At 38.5% G+C, this 17,947-nt stretch overlaps 3 protein-coding genes across 3 annotated transcripts; 1 reads left to right on the forward strand and 2 right to left on the reverse strand.

The window, feature by feature from the left end:
- The first annotated feature begins 150 nt into the window (after positions 1-150).
- Positions 151-4,751, forward strand: spout1 (SPOUT domain containing methyltransferase 1). The gene is made up of 12 exons (XM_058617286.1): positions 151-251; positions 336-375; positions 1,273-1,386; positions 1,479-1,638; positions 1,726-1,815; positions 2,004-2,053; positions 2,575-2,705; positions 2,889-2,961; positions 3,050-3,148; positions 3,786-3,888; positions 4,217-4,364; positions 4,498-4,751. Exons 1-12 carry the CDS (start codon positions 210-212, stop codon positions 4,573-4,575), a joined length of 1,128 nt encoding a protein of 375 aa, XP_058473269.1. The 5' UTR covers positions 151-209; the 3' UTR covers positions 4,576-4,751.
- A 1,322-nt stretch (positions 4,752-6,073) lies between these two features.
- st6galnac6 (ST6 (alpha-N-acetyl-neuraminyl-2,3-beta-galactosyl-1,3)-N-acetylgalactosaminide alpha-2,6-sialyltransferase 6) lies at positions 6,074-11,879 on the reverse strand. The gene is made up of 6 exons (XM_058616517.1): positions 11,674-11,879; positions 11,228-11,293; positions 9,251-9,448; positions 7,533-7,930; positions 7,339-7,446; positions 6,074-6,916 (listed from the first exon to the last, which is right to left on the reverse strand). The coding sequence occupies exons 2-6, from the start codon at positions 11,249-11,251 to the stop codon at positions 6,730-6,732; spliced, it is 915 nt and encodes a 304-aa protein (XP_058472500.1). The 5' UTR covers positions 11,252-11,293; positions 11,674-11,879; the 3' UTR covers positions 6,074-6,729.
- A 2,380-nt stretch (positions 11,880-14,259) lies between these two features.
- Positions 14,260-17,839, reverse strand: st6galnac4 (ST6 (alpha-N-acetyl-neuraminyl-2,3-beta-galactosyl-1,3)-N-acetylgalactosaminide alpha-2,6-sialyltransferase 4). The gene is made up of 5 exons (XM_058616461.1): positions 17,495-17,839; positions 16,778-16,921; positions 16,078-16,487; positions 15,714-15,821; positions 14,260-15,621 (listed from the first exon to the last, which is right to left on the reverse strand). The coding sequence occupies exons 1-5, from the start codon at positions 17,504-17,506 to the stop codon at positions 15,435-15,437; spliced, it is 861 nt and encodes a 286-aa protein (XP_058472444.1). The 5' UTR covers positions 17,507-17,839; the 3' UTR covers positions 14,260-15,434.
- Positions 17,840-17,947: the final 108 nt, after the last annotated feature.

Genomic DNA, 17,947 nt, shown 5'->3' on the forward strand with positions numbered 1-17,947 from the left:
TGATGATGTTGCAAGACATAATTTTAATTTCAAACTTTTAGACAGTTAATTTTTTCCTGTAAATTGTTGAACTTTTTACTTTCCCTGACCACACTAGAGGTTCGCTGACCCTCGTGACATTTTCTCGAACGAAGCAGATTTTTATTTTGAAAAATAGTTAGTAGTGACCCGGAAGTTAAAACGAAACGTCACATGTTGGTGCGTGCAAAATGTCTACCGACACTGCGTCAAAGCGACTCTTATCCTCTCAGGTAACGTAAGACCAGTGTTTATCATCAAACTAACATTGTCCTATTTTCTCTAGTAGTGAGTGTGTTTTTGTTTTTCTCCGACAGCCTGATGACAGAGTGGACTGGAAGAAAAGAAAAGCAGAAAGTGAGTGAAACATAGCTAAAACTCAGGCTGATAGCTTTCAGCTCCATGCTTTTCTTGCAAGCTCACAGATTTCGCTCTTTTATTCTTCAAAATTCATAACTGTTCGAGTATAAATATGTGTGATTTTCAGTATAAATGTATTCGGATTTTAGGAGTTCATTTCCCTATATCCCCACCGCTTGTACTGTGTAAATAAATATGTGTTATAGATAATTTCATGTAATTTTAATCAATGTAAATGCACTATTAGTCTTCATTCCCGTGTCAAAGGTGTCCACTTGGCAAGTGTACAGGGTGGGAAATGGGCAAGTTGATTTATGTAGCTAATTTCATAATATGGGGCCCACTTTATAACAAACTATTCCCAAATCAATGTATATTGTGACAAGAGCAAATCTGTGTGTAATATACGTTATAAGTTATTACTGTCTTTATTGCCATTTTATGTAACACCTACTACGCACAATGTTTATGCAGTTTTATTGACTTAAACTCAAATTAAAGGCATGAAAAGAGGCAAACTGTGAAAAACCCAACATGGTGCCTCTCTTTTTTTGTCTGATCTACAGTTTAATAACCCCAAAAATATTTCCTTTCAGACTAAACATAGAGAAGCAGCAACTTATCTACATACATCTTCGAACTATGTTCTTGTATTTATCGATACATGTTTCTTCCATCAACTATTTGATGAATCAAAATTTAAAAAAATAGATGTAAACCTTGATTAAAATTAGATAGATTTCAGAAGTAAAAGTCATGAAACCTGCTCATTTAGCAAAGGGACGTCGTCATATCTGCTTGTCTTACTCCATCTCTTTGGATATCATCGTCCCGATACATTTCGAGATGCATCTGATTTACTTACTGGTTTTACCGATTCTTCCTCAATAACAGTAAATGAAACTAAGAAGCAAAGGAAAGAATCTAAACTGATTAAACAGTTGGATAAGCAGAAACAGCAAGAGGCGGCAGAAAGAGAACAACTTGAAAGAGGCCAGAACAAAAAAGGTAACTATGAACATTATTTCATTTCATTTCATGGGTTATTTTTGCTGTTTGTTCGTCCGACTGACAACATGTAAATAAACACCTCGTCTTAGGTCGGGGGTACACGGTGAGTGTGGCCGTGCCAGGTTCTGTGCTGGACAACGCGCAGTCCCCTGAACTCCGTACATACCTGGCTGGACAGATCGCTCGCGCCTGTGTCGTGTTCTGCATCGACGAGATTGTTGTGTTTGATGAATATGGGGAAGATGTCAAGTGAGTCCACACAGTGGTTAAAGTCATCAGTAAACACACCATCAAACTATCAGAGCGTTAGTTTGACTTTCTGGCTTCATCCCACAGGAGTGTTGAAGGTGAATTTAAAGGTGTTGGGAAGAAAGGACAAGCGTGTATTCAGCTTGCCAGAATACTTCAGTATCTCGAGTGTCCTCAGTAAGTAGGAATGTGTATTGTGTAAAATGCATCTGTGTCATTTCTTTTTGATTGTTGTTAGTCAATCAACTGGATGTCCTTTTTTTTATTAATGTATATCCATAAATAATTTCATATCCTATCAAAATCAGATCACCACTGTCCTTGATTTTAATCAGACTTGTGTTACATCTTTTGTTCTCCACCAGGTACCTGCGCAAATGGTTTTTCCCAAAGCACCAGGATTTACAGTATGCAGGTAATTTAAAATACATTTCTTTTGAACATCCTAATTAGGAATTAGCACTTCCTGGGTTTGTTTGTTTTTTACAGCCAGAGAAATACTTACAACTGCCACATTGAAGAAACTTTAAAAACATGATGATACTCTGGTGAACTGTATGAATTGAATTGGCTTTGTATGCTATTCATTGTCGCACTTCTGCCCATGAAAATGTTCCAAGTGAGGTTATTAAAGTTAATATGGTATAAGAAGTGGTAGAAGAATTATTTTTTTTAATAAGAAAAAAAACTAAGACCTGCAGAACTTAGACTAGACTTAAACTTAAATTTGATCAATGTATAAAAATACATTTTCTGACCCAAAGGTTAAATTTGTCATAGCAGTTGAAGGGTCATATTTCAGACGAGGACACATTCTGTTTTTATAGATTTTATGTGTGATCTGTTTGCTTCTATTGTGTTTTGATGATGATGATAATAATATTCCCTGTTTTCTATTTCTGAGTGATACTGTACCTGCTTTTCTGTTTTTGCCAGGTTTGCTGAACCCTTTAGACAGTCCACACCACATGAGGATAGACGAGGGGTCAGAATACCGGGAAGGAATTGTCCTCGACAGGCCAAGCAAACAAGGAAAAGGTTCATTAGTCAACTGTGGGATGAGAAAGGTGAGCAAAATGTTGCTGGGATGCTACAACTTTTATAATCATTGTCATGAAGTATTCACATATGAACCCAGTGAATTTCTGTTTTCTGTCTGCGTAACATGATTCAAACAATTGTCAGAAGTTTGGCAAGTCATTTTTCTAATTTGGCAAATAAAACGGAACGATGTCCACTTGCTCTCACAGGATGTTCGGATTGATAAACAGCTGCAGTCTGGACTTCGAGTCACAGTACAGCTCAACAACAAGCAAAAGCAAGGTAATGTTTTCTGTCTTGACTCTAGCCTGTTGATAATGTCTGAATTTTTTCTACACTACTAAGAGTGTTGTCTTCTCCTCATCTTTAGACAGCAAAATGTACCAAGGTGTGGTGGTGGCCCCTCATGTGCCCAGGACTGAAGGAGGACTCTACTGGGGTTACAGTGTCCGTCTGGCATCTTGTCTCAGTACGTTTCCAACTCTTGATTTATCACTGAAATGTACTGTATGCTGTCATTAATATTTCAAGCACATATGAAAACAGCATTTTCAGATAAAAATTGAGCTCTGTGTCCTTTCTTTGATCAGTTAGTCTGACTATTCATTATTATATTAAGATACAAATTAAAAAATTAAAGCTGCTTATCTAAGCTCAACATGCTGTGGACCCCGCAGACGTGATGACATTTACCAGGCACTTGGAATTCATGAGTGTGAATGGGTAGACACTGGGCAGACATCTGTCAGCGTAAACAGGAAGCTGATTCTCTCGTCTGTAGTTGTTGACATGGATTCGGAAATTATTACTCATGGGAAAAGAATGATGGTGACGCGTAAGAACAAGGACTTCCATTGTGTAACTGAAACTACAAGTTTAAAAGAGCTTTTTGTTCTGATGAGAATCAGTCATGAAGTCAGTGTGGGTAACGGAGTCAAAAAAAATGGAGACCCAGATTTTTCTAACATCTCTTTTTTTGGCAGGGCTCAGAAACAGACTATAATATATTCATGTCAAAACAAAAACAAATTAATTTGGAGTATTAGTGGTAGTATTAGCCCTGAGTTGACTGCTGTGTCCTCACTGCCGTTGGTTTGTTCCTGCAGGTGCAGTTTTCACAGAATGTCCGTACAAAGAAGGATACGATGTGACGATTGGGACGTCGGAGAGAGGCAGCAACATGGACCAAACCACGCTGTCGCCATTCAAGTAGGTCCAGAGCCCATAAGACAGGAAGTCATTACTAGTGTTTTCATTGTTGACGAGGGATGATTTGTCAGTTTTTGTCGGTTTACCACTGTGGTCCATAATGAAATATCTCTTCCAATGTCATGAATATTTTATTATGACTTTGTTTAAATACACCATGAGGTTTAAGTCTTCATGACCATGAAAGCATTGTAATGAATGGCAATCACTCTCATGAATCCTTGATTTTTACATTTGTTCAATACTTTGGATTATCTATAGCAAAAAATGCCAAATTCAACCTCAGAGTTGCTATACTTCACATTTTTATACATTCTCTGCTTTTCAGGCATCTTCTGATCATTTTTGGGGGTCTACAAGGGCTGGAGGCCAGTGTGGATTCTGACCAAAACCTGGAAGTGACTGACCCTAGTGTTTTATTTGACTTATACCTGAACACATGTCCTGGTCAGGGCAGCAGGACCATTCGCACAGAAGTGAGTGTGGCATATTGAACCAACCTTAATGGATATCATTTATGTAAACACGTTATACTGTTATAATATGCCACATAATCTGTACTTATCCCTGCTCGTTGGTGTCTGACAGCGTATTCGTTTCGTTTAACAGGAGGCCATCTTAATTTCCATGTCGGGGCTGAGACAGAAGATCACAGCTGCCTTTTCAGACGTTTCCAATGGTTCATGAAATAACTAGTGTATATGTTTGGTCATCTAACAGGTTGGATTGCCGTAATTGACTAATCATACAAATCTAACTCCACCAAGAGCTGTCAGATTTCTCTATTTCTTGTTTAGTAATTGTGTTCTTTTTTGAAATCATCCAACAAATTGTACATATTTAAATACAAATACCATACCCAAGTTTGTACTGACCTTTTTTTTTTGAAGCATATACTGGAATGATACAGAACATTTCATTTAAAAAAACAAACAAACAACTACATCAACAAAAAAGCAGCACAACATTGGCAAACAAATTCTTGGTTGAACTGTCATAAATAAAGACCAGAGACAACTTCATGTTGCTGAGCAAACGGGTCAAACATTTCAATTCATCAAAAGACCTGCTCCATTTGCTCTGGGTAACATGGAGATTTTAAATGTTTCTACAAGAAAGCAGGACTTGACAGCGCCGATTGTCTTCTAGATATAATCACATTCTAGCTGCAGTGCATGCTGCATGCATCTACCACTTTTATTTCTGTTAAACTAAATGATGCTCTCATGAAGATCATTATGTGCAGCGTTGACATTGGATTGTAGAGCGTTGTTGTTTGACATTTTTGGTCAAATTGGGAGTGAAGTACCTGAGTTTGCTCTCTTAAATAAATAGAGGGCAGTCAATCTAAAGTTAGTAAGTTAGTTAGTTAGTTATCTAGTTCTCAGATACAGTTTCACGTTTCACGAGATGATGTCGATAAAGAGACATGAGTGCTCATGTTCTTTTCTGTTTATTGTTGACCAATACACTCAAAACTAAAGGAAATACTGCAGTCGGATACATCTGAGGGCTTAATTGATTGCTAGAGGAAACGCAGATTAAGAATTACCTTCAAGTTTCTACTTTAAAGCTGTAGTTTGACTGGGAGTTGAATCGCGCAAAGCTTTCATGCTCTGGAATTCCACTGACGTTTCAATTATGAGGCACCGTTTCAGTGTTCATCTTCTAACTTGCTTGTGAAAACCATCTAGCGCAGTAAAAAATGTTGGGATGAAGTTTTAATCTTCACACCAACGCAAAAAATATCTACACAATAAAAGTGATGACATATCACTTCTGGAATCGGAATCTTTCTGAGGAGCAATTTCAGATTGTTGGTGTGACTGGAATCTAAAGCGCTTTCCTTCTTTGTTGCTGAGAGGCAACAATTCGAAACCTGACCTAAAGTAAAATATACCTGTGTTTTTATAGTCATGGTTTTTGTCAACACCTATTATTTACATCTGTCTTTAAGCTGCATTCGTTTTTGGAGTTTGTGCCACAAAATAAATAAATAAATCTGTATATATGTGTATATATATATGTGTATATATATGTGTGTATATATATGTATATATATATATATATACACATATATGTGTGTATATATATGCATATATGTGTATATACATATGTATATATATGTGTATATATATGTATATATGTGTGTGTGTGTATATATATATATATATATATATATATATTTATTTTAAAAACCTAAAGCATCATAAAACCAGCATTGGCGCTTTGATCAAACTGTACAAGTACAGTATTTAATATATTATTTCAGTGTTTTGTTTTTGTTGTTTTATTTAAGGTTATGTTTGGTTTTCTGTTTTAATTAGAATATGTGTGGATGTTTTTTTGGTTGTAGGAATTGTTCTAACTCTTGGCCAAATTGCTTATAAGGCTCCTATGTAGACTGACTTAGAAATCTCCTGAATATCACTGCAGTGTAATCTACAGAATACATTGTCTGTATAATAGACAAGATATATATATATACATATACATATTATAAATACGGTATATTCGGTGAGCCACTTATTATTATTTTCAATACATAACAAAATAGAAATGCGTACAAACCAATTCTTAGCTTGATTTGTCTCCTTATTTACAGAAATACTGATACACTGAGGACTTCAGAGAGCTCCCATAGGTGAGTTTGTGCATGAGGAAAATGTTTCCTTATGTCTACTCAGTCATTAGATCAAATAATATTTGTTTTCTTAGCAAAAGCTGCCATTTATCTTCACCATTTGGCTATTTGAAGACCCAGTCGGGGGAAGATTGAAAATGAAATCCAGCCTATAATACTCATCCGGGCCACTGAGTGCAGGCTTTCAGTCTTTTTTTTCACCAGTCGGGGTGAGTGAAGGTGATGTTGTACTGCTTTGCCCAGCGTGCAAACACCTGTTTCTCTGTAATGAAGCGATGGTAGTTTCCTCTGCGGCCGCCCTCGCTCTGCAGGTATGTCAAACATTCATCCGACCCCCTGGGTTTGTAGTAGTGGTATGGCATCTTCTTGGATACATGTTTTTCTCTGGAAAAAAAACAAGGGGGGAGGGGGGGCCTCCATCCATTCAATTATCGGCAGTAATAATTGTTTAAAATGGGCCTAATTGTGGGGGAAAAAAATGTAATATTTGAGTTACATAAAACCATTTTATTTCATTTTTTCCTAATTGTCCTTATAGTAATGGCCAGTTGATAGGGAAAAAACCACTGAGGGACTGGATAATATAAAGCAGCTCAAAAAAGGCCTTATTTTGCTCTTCTCTTTTAAGAAGTAGAGGGGAAAAAAACCGAGTACACTTAATTCCACAGATGGGAGGAAAATGTCCTAAATTAAAAAAAAGAAACTTTATGAGAGGAGGAAGGAGCAGAGAGGAGGAGAGCATGGGAAGAAGGTGAGAAGAGGAGGGGGCAGAACACAGTGTCAGCCCTGTTTTTACTTGTACTCACCCACAGTAGCTGGGGGGAACCATCCCATACACCTTGATGTTATCACATGTCTCGATGGCTATGACCATGGTGAACCAGCCTGTGCTCAACCACGAGTGAGATTTTTGTCTGAGCCAAAAAAAAAACAATAAGTATGTGAAATTAACATTTCTTATAGTGTATAAATGTGATTGAGATGAATGCCCAGTACTCGCCTGTCTCGTCCCGTCTCGCGGTAAAAGAGACTGTCAAATTTGCGCATCTTGCTTTGATTGATGCTGAAAAAAGACATGTTCTTGTAGGTCAAGCTGACTCTCTGGATCAGTCTGTACATAGTTCCAATCTTGTTCGGGGGTCCCCAGAATATCATCATGGGGTTGTTGTCTGTGCGGTGTAAGAACTCGTTTGGCCTCCGCACCACCCTGAACACACTGGAGTGAGCTACGACCCTGAGGGAAGTCCGCGTGCCCACGTCGCTCTCATACCCCAAAGTGGGGGCATCATTCATGCGTATCACACACTCCGTTTGGTCGATCTCTTCTCCCGCTTGACTCCCCAGGACGTGGCTGGAACTCGTCACCAGCGCGCAGCTGTGACAGTGCAGGGTCATACTCTGAGGAGTAAAGACGGCACCAATCAAAAGTCTTCAAACCAGCATTAGACGTGAGGTAGAGCATGAATGAAAGGATTGTTGTGCTCAGGGTGTGTTCAGTCTCTTCATTTGACAGAGGAAACTCAAGTTATTTTGGAGTATTAGGGTGAATTCAAATAGTGTTGTTTTTTTTTATTGCTTTATTGAAAATATGGTGTCAACATTTTTTAAAGAGATGACTAATGAGTAATAAAAAAATGATAGTGAGTAGAGTAGCTTAATTTTGATGTCCTTAGGCTTTTGGACTGAACCAATACTATACTCAGGAGCAGTGGCGGTTGCTGGTCTTTGAAACGGGGTTATTTACACATAAATTCTGCAAACGAACAACTAGAGCAAGGAAACAAGGGGAAAATGATGCAAAAATGAAATGCTATAATAGTGTTTTTCTTTTCAGTGTTTATGTACAAATTAAAATGGGCTACATCACCGAGCAAAATAACACACAACTGCCAGTTATTTGCCGACAGACTTCCCTCTCAAAATCCACACAGGACTGAGGGCCTGTACATGTTCTCTGTCCCAGGACTGCGACAAAAGAATGGCGTCATTATTTTCTCGCAGCCCTCGTTTGGGAGTTCTTGCAGTCTGTTCTTGACATGTCATCTGCACAGAACTCTTTTCTTGTCTGGTGTCTGACAACTATTGTTTTATTGGCCAGAAATTTGAAGTGGGCGTGGTTAACACCTTTCTCTGTTCTTGCAGAGTACGAACAGGCCTTGAAGCAGAAAAGGCTCCACTGTCATGTATGTTTCTCCATCGCTGTCAATCAAAAACTGGTTCTGCTTTCAGACAGGTCCTCTAATCATCATGCAGAAGCCCAGTGTCTACACCTGCCTGCTAATTGGCTACTGAGTTTGGAGCGACAGCTCAATAGACATCACAGGTTTGGTTTATCTCTCGTGCTTACTAAAGAACGTAATAAAGTGTTAAATATTGTAAAACATATGAATGATGTTGCATCTAAATCAGCAGCGTGAGGTGCAGAGAAACAGCTTTCTGATCTAAAATCCCTTAATGTGACATGAATGCCTCGGTCACAGCTGAATTGTTTAAAAGTGATAAAAGACTATAATTGGTATCGGTAGCAATTCAAAGTTGTGGTATTGAGCCGTCACTCTTCACAGTACTTTGCAAATAGTCCTACTGATCCTGAAATCAAGGTCATAGATTATACTAAATTAGGATTTTGATGCCGAGTCAGACCTCATGTGGAAAACCTTGTGCACAGCACAGAAATCTATAGGTATAGGGGATTTTTGTGAGCCAACTGTTAAGTACCTTGTTTCCTTGAAATGGCGTGTATCCGTCTTTCCCAGCCCACTTTTTCAAGTCTGTTATTAGGAGAGGGTGATTTGCAGTAATGTGGATGGGGGTGTAGACGTCACTGCTGCCATTGTTGGAGCCATACAGGAAGAAGAGTGTCATCAGGATGAAGATGGCAGCAAAGATCACCATCCTGTGACTCTGTTGTCCACTCTGCAGTGTAAAAAAAATCCCCACAGTGGTCAAATGTAATGGAGGAAGCTCCATTTACACACACATTTGCGGTACTTTATACCTACCAACACACTACTGTACATTTATTTATCAGTAACACTATCATTTCACAGGTTTTTCTTTTTGAAGTTCCCAAAATGTAGCGACGGCATCGACGTAAGGCTGTAACGATATGCATATTGAAACCGAAGTCGCTACACTCTAGCCACGCACCTGTGTCATGCCTTCCAACTCCCAGAGTTTGCCCTTCCAATCCAGATACAGCCCTATGAACCTATTATTAACTTTTAAATTATTATTTAGTTAATAACAACTAAGCTTCAAAATGTCCGTCTGGACTTTCTTTTTGCTTATTTTAACCATAAAGGGGCCGGAAAATGTCCTGTGACATAAGTGCTTTTGCCCATTTTTCCGGAATAACAGGCAGTTACTTACAATTTACTGCATGTTAAAAAAGCTATAGCTTTTTGATTTATTCTGCTTACATTATTTGTTATATTTAATAAGCGTATTGTTTACAATAAAAATCGGGACTTTGGTATCGTTACAGGCCTACCAGACGTAACAAAAGGAAATGACGCATAACAACCAACAAGACACAACCACAAAGGCACATACATCATTACATATCCAAGGCACAACCCACATCCGCGAGTTAGATGATCAACATCGAAGATAAAGTCACATTTAATCACATTTCACAGGGGAAGACGTACAACAGCGAACACAAAACAGACGGCACTCAGGCCGTGGCACCTGCTGCCCCTGTAGATTGTATTTAACTGTGTCACTCAGATGTTTTTCACTACACTTTGCATTGTTCTCTAATTGCTTTTAAGTATTACTCAAGTTTAAGAATTGATAATACATGATATACAGGAATTGAGTAAATCTACTTATTTCATGATTAGTAATTATGGGGCATGGAAGCTTTTTTAGCCTCACTGTTTAAGCTTTAGGCATCTATAGAAAAGTATTGGGAGCAACACAATCTGTCTGTGCTGAAACGGAGCAGAGGAAATCAAGACAGCTGGATAGAACATGAATTAATCAGTTAGAAGGGTCATAAAATTTGGAGCTTGACATCCTGTTTCCATTTTCATTGCAGCTGTAGCAGTTCACAGACAGAAAGCTGTTTCTCTGCACCCCACTCTGCTGATTTTCATGTAAAATCAATAATGCATTTTACAATATTTAACCCTTTTTTGATTTACAAACTCTGTTGGGCCACAACGTACAACGTACATCAAAAAGTGCATTTCAATAATAAAAGCTTAACTAGTCATAAAAAATATTTTTCTGTCATATATAACGCACAAACATCTGTAAGAATGTATGTAGAAATAACTGGGCCTGAAATCCAGCTTCCCACTGGTTTCCACAGCATTCTGACTCTGAACCGACGACTAACCAGCCAGAATGTGCCTTTCCATGTTTTTGAAGAAAGAAAAACATAAACCTGATGCATAAACAACCTTCAAACATCTGTGCGTGAATGGGAAAGTGAAGGGTTGAGCTGAGACCTCCCTATGTTGCAACCTGCAGTCTCACCAGCGTGTCACTAGTCATAAATATCGACATTGATCGACAGCTAGTACTCCAGTTCGTCTATTGCTGAGGCTTTTAGTTTGATTTCATCCCCAGTCATTTTTAACCTGCAGGCGCCAGGCCTGATGATGAAGATGATGGAGATGATGAGGATGAAGGGTTAGAGGTGAACAGGAGCCACACCCTCCAGTTGTTTGTGTCCAGACTTACCTTGCCATTGAGCCTGAGCACCATGCTTTCTGATCAGGCTGCCTGTCACAGTGTGCCTCGTCATACCTGCACACACACGCACACATACATACATACAAGGAGAGAGACAAACAAACGTGCTGCTGCACAATCACATTGTGATGCTGATGCTGCTGCTGCTGCTGTTGCTGCTACTATGGCACTGCGTCTCATCCGTGTACACACACACACACACAGAGAGACACATGCCTACCGATCAAATGTCATATTTTCCATATCTGACTCCATATCTACAGGTAAAAATCACCTCAGTATTGATTATAAAATTGTCGCACAGATACATTTTTTTTTCATCTCATAAAACAGCAGCCGTTCATATAGAGAATGTAAATATAAATAAATAAATGAATGAAAGAAAGAAAGAAATGAGTAAACCGCGTCGTCTCCAATGTGCGTCCTTTACGTACCTTTACCGACAATTCATAAATACCAATATCCTGCTGATGGGATTACGGTATTAAGTATGACTCCATGTCATCTGGCACCACCGTTAATCCGGCGCTTTACCGTCGCTCGGCCTTTGCGGTCTCTCTCTCTCTCTCTCCCTCCCTCTCTCCCTCTCTCTCTCTCCCTCTCTCACGTTTCTTATCTTCCTGTTGCCACCGCCACGACGACGACAAGACCGCGTGCGTCACTGCGGCGCACGAGACAAGTTTGTGACCGTTTTACCGTTAAACAAACAAACAAATCATGACATGTAATAATAATAATAATAATAATAATAATAATAATATTTGAACATCTATGATTTTAGCCAGTGGCGCACATGGGGCGGGGATTGCTAGTGTTGCCCCACCCCAAAATCTGCATGTTTTTGGACTGGTTTATTGTGTATTTTATTCCTGCTAATTTATTATTTTTTTCTTTTTTCTTTTGGCACTTGAGTACCTTGCAGATGTTCAGTCCTTGTTTATATATACTGTAAATATCAAACCCATATTGTACATATTCTGGTAACTGTCTATAACAGGGGTGTCAATTTGATCTCAAGTGGGCTGGACCAGTCAAATAATAGCATAATAATCTATTTCCCTTTGTTTTACAATAAATGAAGTATTATGAACAACCTGAAATGTCTTGTGAAAAATAAGTGAAATGTCAAGACTATTATGCCTAAGGTAACCATTTAAAAATAACTGAAACTGAAAAATATAATATTTCACATTATGATTATAAGATTCTAATCATAATGTGACATTTTCACAAATTCATCCTGGGGGCCAAATTGGACCCATTACATTTTTTTACTTTTTATAGTCATATTGTTAATGTCCTTGAAACAATTTCCTTCGGGATAATAAAAGTATTCTGATTCTGATATCCTTCTATATTATACTTTCACATAATGTGGAAATGTATTATTATTTATTACCTTTATCTTAACTGTCTTTGCCACTGTGACAATGTAAATTTCCCCAGTGCGGGACTAATAAAGGATTATCTTATCTTAGATATTGGAAGGTGCTAAATAAATATTGATAGTAGTATCAGCATTAAAGGCAAACTTTTTTAGTCAATAGATTCATTTTGCATCATGAATACGCTTTTATTGTGAACTATATATTGTTGCGTATTAAGACAAACCACTTTTATTTTGAAATTCCGTGAACTTTTAACACAAATATGGTTATTGCAACATCATGATGGAATATTGTTGTGTAATGTTATTATCACCCACCCTTACTGAAAAGGGTGTGGGCTTATTTTCACTGGACCGGCCCTCATCTGACAAGACTAGACGCTCAGTCTGTGTGTGTAATCTCTTTAGAACCTTTCATGATATAAACACTCACCTAGTGAGGACAATTAGTCTGCATTAGGACCAGAACCTCAGACCTGAGTCTGTGGGTAAGGTTAGGGGTGAGATGTATACTGCGGTTAAGTTAAGTCTTATGACCATGATAGGTCATAAGACTTAGGCCACCTGGATGTATTTTGATTTTATGGCTGTAGAATTGTCAAAAAATGAGTGAGTGCTTCTACCCGTTTTTCCAAGATAACTTCAACTGTCAATATCTAGCAATTATTCAATATTATTGTGTGTTTTGACTGTGCAATGACAAAAAAAAAACATTTCACATTAACAAGTTGAACTTTAGGCTATTTTACACATGTTTTTTACATGTATAAAACCTATAAAACCTTTATTTTTCAAATGATCTGCCTGTATTTGGAGTAAATGTCCAGGCGTGTTTATTTTATATGGTACAGAAGCGGCTGAACACCAGGAGCTCTTTTGGGCACATGCTTTTAGCAGTGGTGTCTGGTTCAGACTCAGTTTTCCCTGTCATTGCTTGAGGACTACATGGTGACCGGCTTCAGTCAGCATCCCCTTTCCCTCGGTGTTTGCGCCCACGACTGCGGCCCTGTCCGTCACCATGGCTGTTTTGGAATTGTCACAGACACGGTTATTCATAAACAATTTGGAATTAATGAGAACTAACAGTGTGGCGTGGGAAGATGTTGCATATTCTCAAGGTTCAATATTCACATTGTTCCACAATTTTTTAGTTATACAATTATAAAAGCAGTCTGTATGCACCCACACTGTCTTAGAAGTTTTTATCAGTTACAGTAACAGACAGACGTGTGGGTGGACCAAGACAGTGTCGATAATTAAATAGAATCCACAAGCCGATACAAGCAAAGTGTCTAAGTGTCTCCCACAAAGTCAACACACACACAAACTGAGCCAGTCAGCACATTTATTCATGTCGACAACAAACTCACAACAGCAGTAGTCAGTGGTCAAGTTTACATTCAAGTATTTGATGCAGTTTATTACATTAAGTCATTAATAATAATACATTTGAACAATTCAACAAGTTTGAAATGTACACACAATAAAGTACTGTGACACAGTAGTTTGGGCAGTAGTGCAAATACTATTACAATCTTTGGTATTAGTCACAAAACACGCCTTAACAACAACAAAAAAGGCACCACTAGAGTTTTCATTTTAAACCAGCAACAAAATATAAAGGGTAAACACATTTAGTTTGTGGTTACATGCATTTATAATCTGGTGTGTGATTGATTTAAACATGATCACACATGCATCATGTCATGTAACATCTGTGGGATCTGTGAAAGTGTGTGAGACACAAGGCTCCACCTCCCACATCGAACCACTACTGCGTCATATAACTCTACTGCAAACTGCACATTCACTCTTTGGGTTAACATTACATTAATGCAAGCAAACTCGATGTTCTTGTAAAAGTAAATACTCCTACAGCTACGTCCAGCATTTGATCGGAATCAGAATACTTTATTAATCCCTGTGGCTGAAATACTGTCTGAAGTAATGGTGAGTAACTTTCAGTAGCTGAGGTTAAGTGACGCCACAGTATGAACCAGTATGTTCATTTGATGGTGGATTTATGAGCAGTGAGCATGAAATGTTCTTCAAACAAAACAGATTATAATTTTTTTTGTCATTGCAGACTATTTATGAACACTGGTTTGGCCAATCCTTGAGAGGAATGGCAGAGAAAATGTAGACAGTTAATCAATGAGATCTGTCAACTGAAACAGAATTGTTTGATTATGTCAAGTGAAGTGACACATGACACTCTGGTTCTTGCTGGTTTTTATATATTCAAAAAAAAAAAAAAAGAACAGTGAATCACTTAATCAAAGAAAATAAAAGATTGATCATGTCTCTCAGAGAGAGCTTATGTGCATATTGTAGCTTTAACTTGAAATATCAAGGCACATGTACAAAGAAATTAATGTGTAGTTTAGAGAAGAATCTACTACTATATACCATCTCTCTTAATTGAAGGAACGTCTGTCCTTCCATCTGTACGTCTGTTAATCGTACAACTGTCTAATGGGTCGATTGACAGGCTTCAGTGTGTGCAGTGCCGAGATGGACATTGATTTTATGAGTGGTTATACTGTACATGCTGGAAATATTCAGAAATGCTGAGAAGGAATATAAGCATTTAAATGAAATGTGTTGGTGCTTTTTATATACAGTACATATGGTTTGAGATGTGTTTTCCACTAGTATAAGCCAGTGTAAAATTACTCAAAGTGGATTAAAAAAAAAGAGTCCATCAGTAACATAGTATGTGCACTGTACGCTTCACGCTCTTGCAATAATAAAATATTCAGCAGAGAACAAAAAGAATTACCACTGTACAGACCAAGAACATCTTCATCAGAGGCTCCACGATGGATATTTAAACTCAATTTGATGGTGTGTGGCCCATTTAGCGTAGATGGCCTTCTCAGTGATGAAGCGGTGGCCTCCGCGTTTCGCGTGCTCGTGGACGTTGTACATCTTGCACTCGTTAAGTCGACCTTTTTCATAGTAATGGTAAGGAACATCACCGTGGTTGGCCCGACTGTCGGCAGGAAGAAATAACACCAATATGAGAAGGTTTTATCGGACATATTTTGTCTTTAAATGGAGGAAACATTATTTCTCATGTCTCACCTGCAGTAGTTATCGTCGATCATTCCATAGACGTGGATTCTGTCACAAATATCCAATGCCAGAGTCATTGTGAAAAATCCTGTGCTGAGAAACGCCCCAGTCTTCATTCTAAAAGGACAACAAACATGTGTTCTTTAAAAGTAGCCATAATAGTAATTTATCATTGAGAATTTAAAATGAAAAGTAGATAAACACATTGAACAAACAGTAAGGATGATTATCACTCTACCTCGAGCTGTTATATTTAATGTAATAATGTATTTGAGTAAGCTAATCCTTGTGTAACCATTAAGAATAATTCCTTCTTCTGTTGTTTTACAGATTTGAACAACAACACTTGCTGGGACATAAACTCAAACTGTACCTGTTTTTCCCAGTTTCATTCTGAAACATGCTGTCACAGAACTGAATCTGCTCTTTGGTCACAGTGTAGATTCTCACTTTGGGATAACTCTTTGCTATTTTTAGGAGAGCGTTAAAGATGTGTCCTTTCCCGTCTTGCCTCATGTTCCTGTCAGGACCCCAGACCACGTATGTGGTGTTTGCTGACCGCTGGAAGAAGTAACTCTCGTTTTTCACCAACAGGGGAACGCTGGTGTGAGACACAACCCGCACTTTGGTGCGGTTCCCAACGTCCTTCTCAAACCCCCGTGTGGGTGCATTATTCATTCGAATAACACAGTCGAACTTGTCAATCTCTTCTCCTGCACCAGTTCTGAGCATCTGACCTGAGCTGGAGACCAAGGCACACTGGTTGCAGTGCAAGTCCAGAAACTGTTGACAGAGGGGAAAAAAATACATTTAGGTCGTGATTTGGGCATTTTAATGATTAACAATTAGCCTTTATCTTATCCAGTGAATAGTAGCTTCAGAATGAGCTCAGTTTCCTACTTTATAAACCAAATGATTATGCCATTTAGGATCCAGCGGGCCACGTGTTGTGCTTATTTTCATGCTGATCATAAAGATCCAAACCACTTTCAGAGTCACCATGAACATACTCAGACATTCTGAGGGGTGAAGTAATTTGACCTCGGCCTAAATCCTGAAGCCCTGCTTCTTACCTGCTCCGTCCTGTGAGGGGTGATCCTCGTGTAGCCCCTGAGTCCACGATTTTGCACAACCATTGGATCGTTCTGTGTGATCACATGACCTAACCAAACCAGGAGAGTAAGGCTTAGGCTCAGCAGGCTGAGCCAGTGCAGCATCTGTGGGGGGGGAACACATCCATACATGCACTAATTAGTCTCATACAGAGATTCTCTAAGTGTGAGTGTTGGGGGTACTGCAGATGGTACCCAGATGGTGCACATGTACCAAATATATCACATATACATACACACACACACACACACACATACACATACACATATATATATATACATATACACACACATACATACACACATATAACATATAACAAAATATTAATAATTGGACTGCCACTTATACTTTAATGACTTTCTCTGCAGATGAGGAGTGTTATTATTACTAAGGATTTCTCCTTGGTGAGCAGCAGAATTTCTTCTTCTTTTTTCATTGGTAATCACAATTATTTTGATCAATAATAGGATGTTCATTTTAAAATAACATTATAATGAAGTTCACACCTCAGTGTTATGATACATTGTTGCTAGTGTGATGTACAGATCTGGTCGTGGGCCTCAGAAGTTTTGTAGAATTTCTGGGGACTCAAACTTGATTTAGGCAAACTTATGAAGTTTGCTTAACATTTTAGATAAAACGCACAATTTGCATTCAAGTAACTGGTTCCTTCTTACCTTGAATTTCATGTCTAGGTCTTTTGGAAAGCCCTCTGCCTTTCATTTTTCCAGGCGTTTAATGTGAGGCAGAGGCGAGAAAACACCAGTCTTTTTATCTCCAAAATGATGCATGTTTAAACGTCTACGTATCCTCGGTTCTGACGAGTGTTTTCCAATTCACGATCCTTTTCGTTTCATTAAGCGTTCGTTCCCACGTAGATACTACGTCAAACAGTATCCTCTTACCCCTTCCATGGCTGAGCTAGTATCTAACTTAATGTTGTCTCGTTTTATATCGCTATGTCTTGACGCGGTTTCTAGGCCACGAATCCGCCCTCTCTCCCTCGATCTGAAACATTGCTTCCGGTCCGCTTTTCAGAACAAAAATACGTCGCACGTTCATGGAAGGTAACTGTTGTGCTTTTATTTTGAAATGGAAATACCGCAGACCGGAAATAATCGTTCTGCTTG

Source organism: Solea solea, chromosome 19 (genome assembly GCF_958295425.1).
Source record: "Solea solea chromosome 19, fSolSol10.1, whole genome shotgun sequence".
In the NCBI taxonomy this organism is placed as follows: Eukaryota; Metazoa; Chordata; class Actinopteri; order Pleuronectiformes; family Soleidae; genus Solea; species Solea solea.

What these genes read in the sequence shown, in the direction of transcription:
- spout1 (XM_058617286.1), top strand. Translation starts at nt 210, where the DNA reads ATGTCTACCGACACTGCGTCAAAGCGACTCTTATCCTCTCAG. An exon ending in CAACAACAAGCAAAAGCAAG is followed by an intron (nt 2,962 to 3,049) that starts GTAATGTTTTCT and finishes CCTCATCTTTAG; the next exon opens with ACAGCAAAATGTACCAAGGT. An exon ending in CCGTCTGGCATCTTGTCTCA is followed by an intron (nt 3,149 to 3,785) that starts GTACGTTTCCAA and finishes TTGTTCCTGCAG; the next exon opens with GTGCAGTTTTCACAGAATGT.
- st6galnac4 (XM_058616461.1), bottom strand. An exon ending in CCCCTCACAGGACGGAGCAG is followed by an intron (nt 16,488 to 16,777) that starts GTAAGAAGCAGG and finishes CTCTGTCAACAG; the next exon opens with TTTCTGGACTTGCACTGCAA. An exon ending in AATGAAACTGGGAAAAACAG is followed by an intron (nt 15,822 to 16,077) that starts GTACAGTTTGAG and finishes TTGTCCTTTTAG; the next exon opens with AATGAAGACTGGGGCGTTTC.
- st6galnac6 (XM_058616517.1), bottom strand. Translation starts at nt 11,251, where the DNA reads ATGGTGCTCAGGCTCAATGGCAAG. An exon ending in TGCTCAGGCTCAATGGCAAG is followed by an intron (nt 9,449 to 11,227) that starts GTAAGTCTGGAC and finishes TTTACACTGCAG; the next exon opens with AGTGGACAACAGAGTCACAG. An exon ending in GTTCCCCCCAGCTACTGTGG is followed by an intron (nt 6,917 to 7,338) that starts GTGAGTACAAGT and finishes TTTTTTTTCCAG; the next exon opens with AGAAAAACATGTATCCAAGA.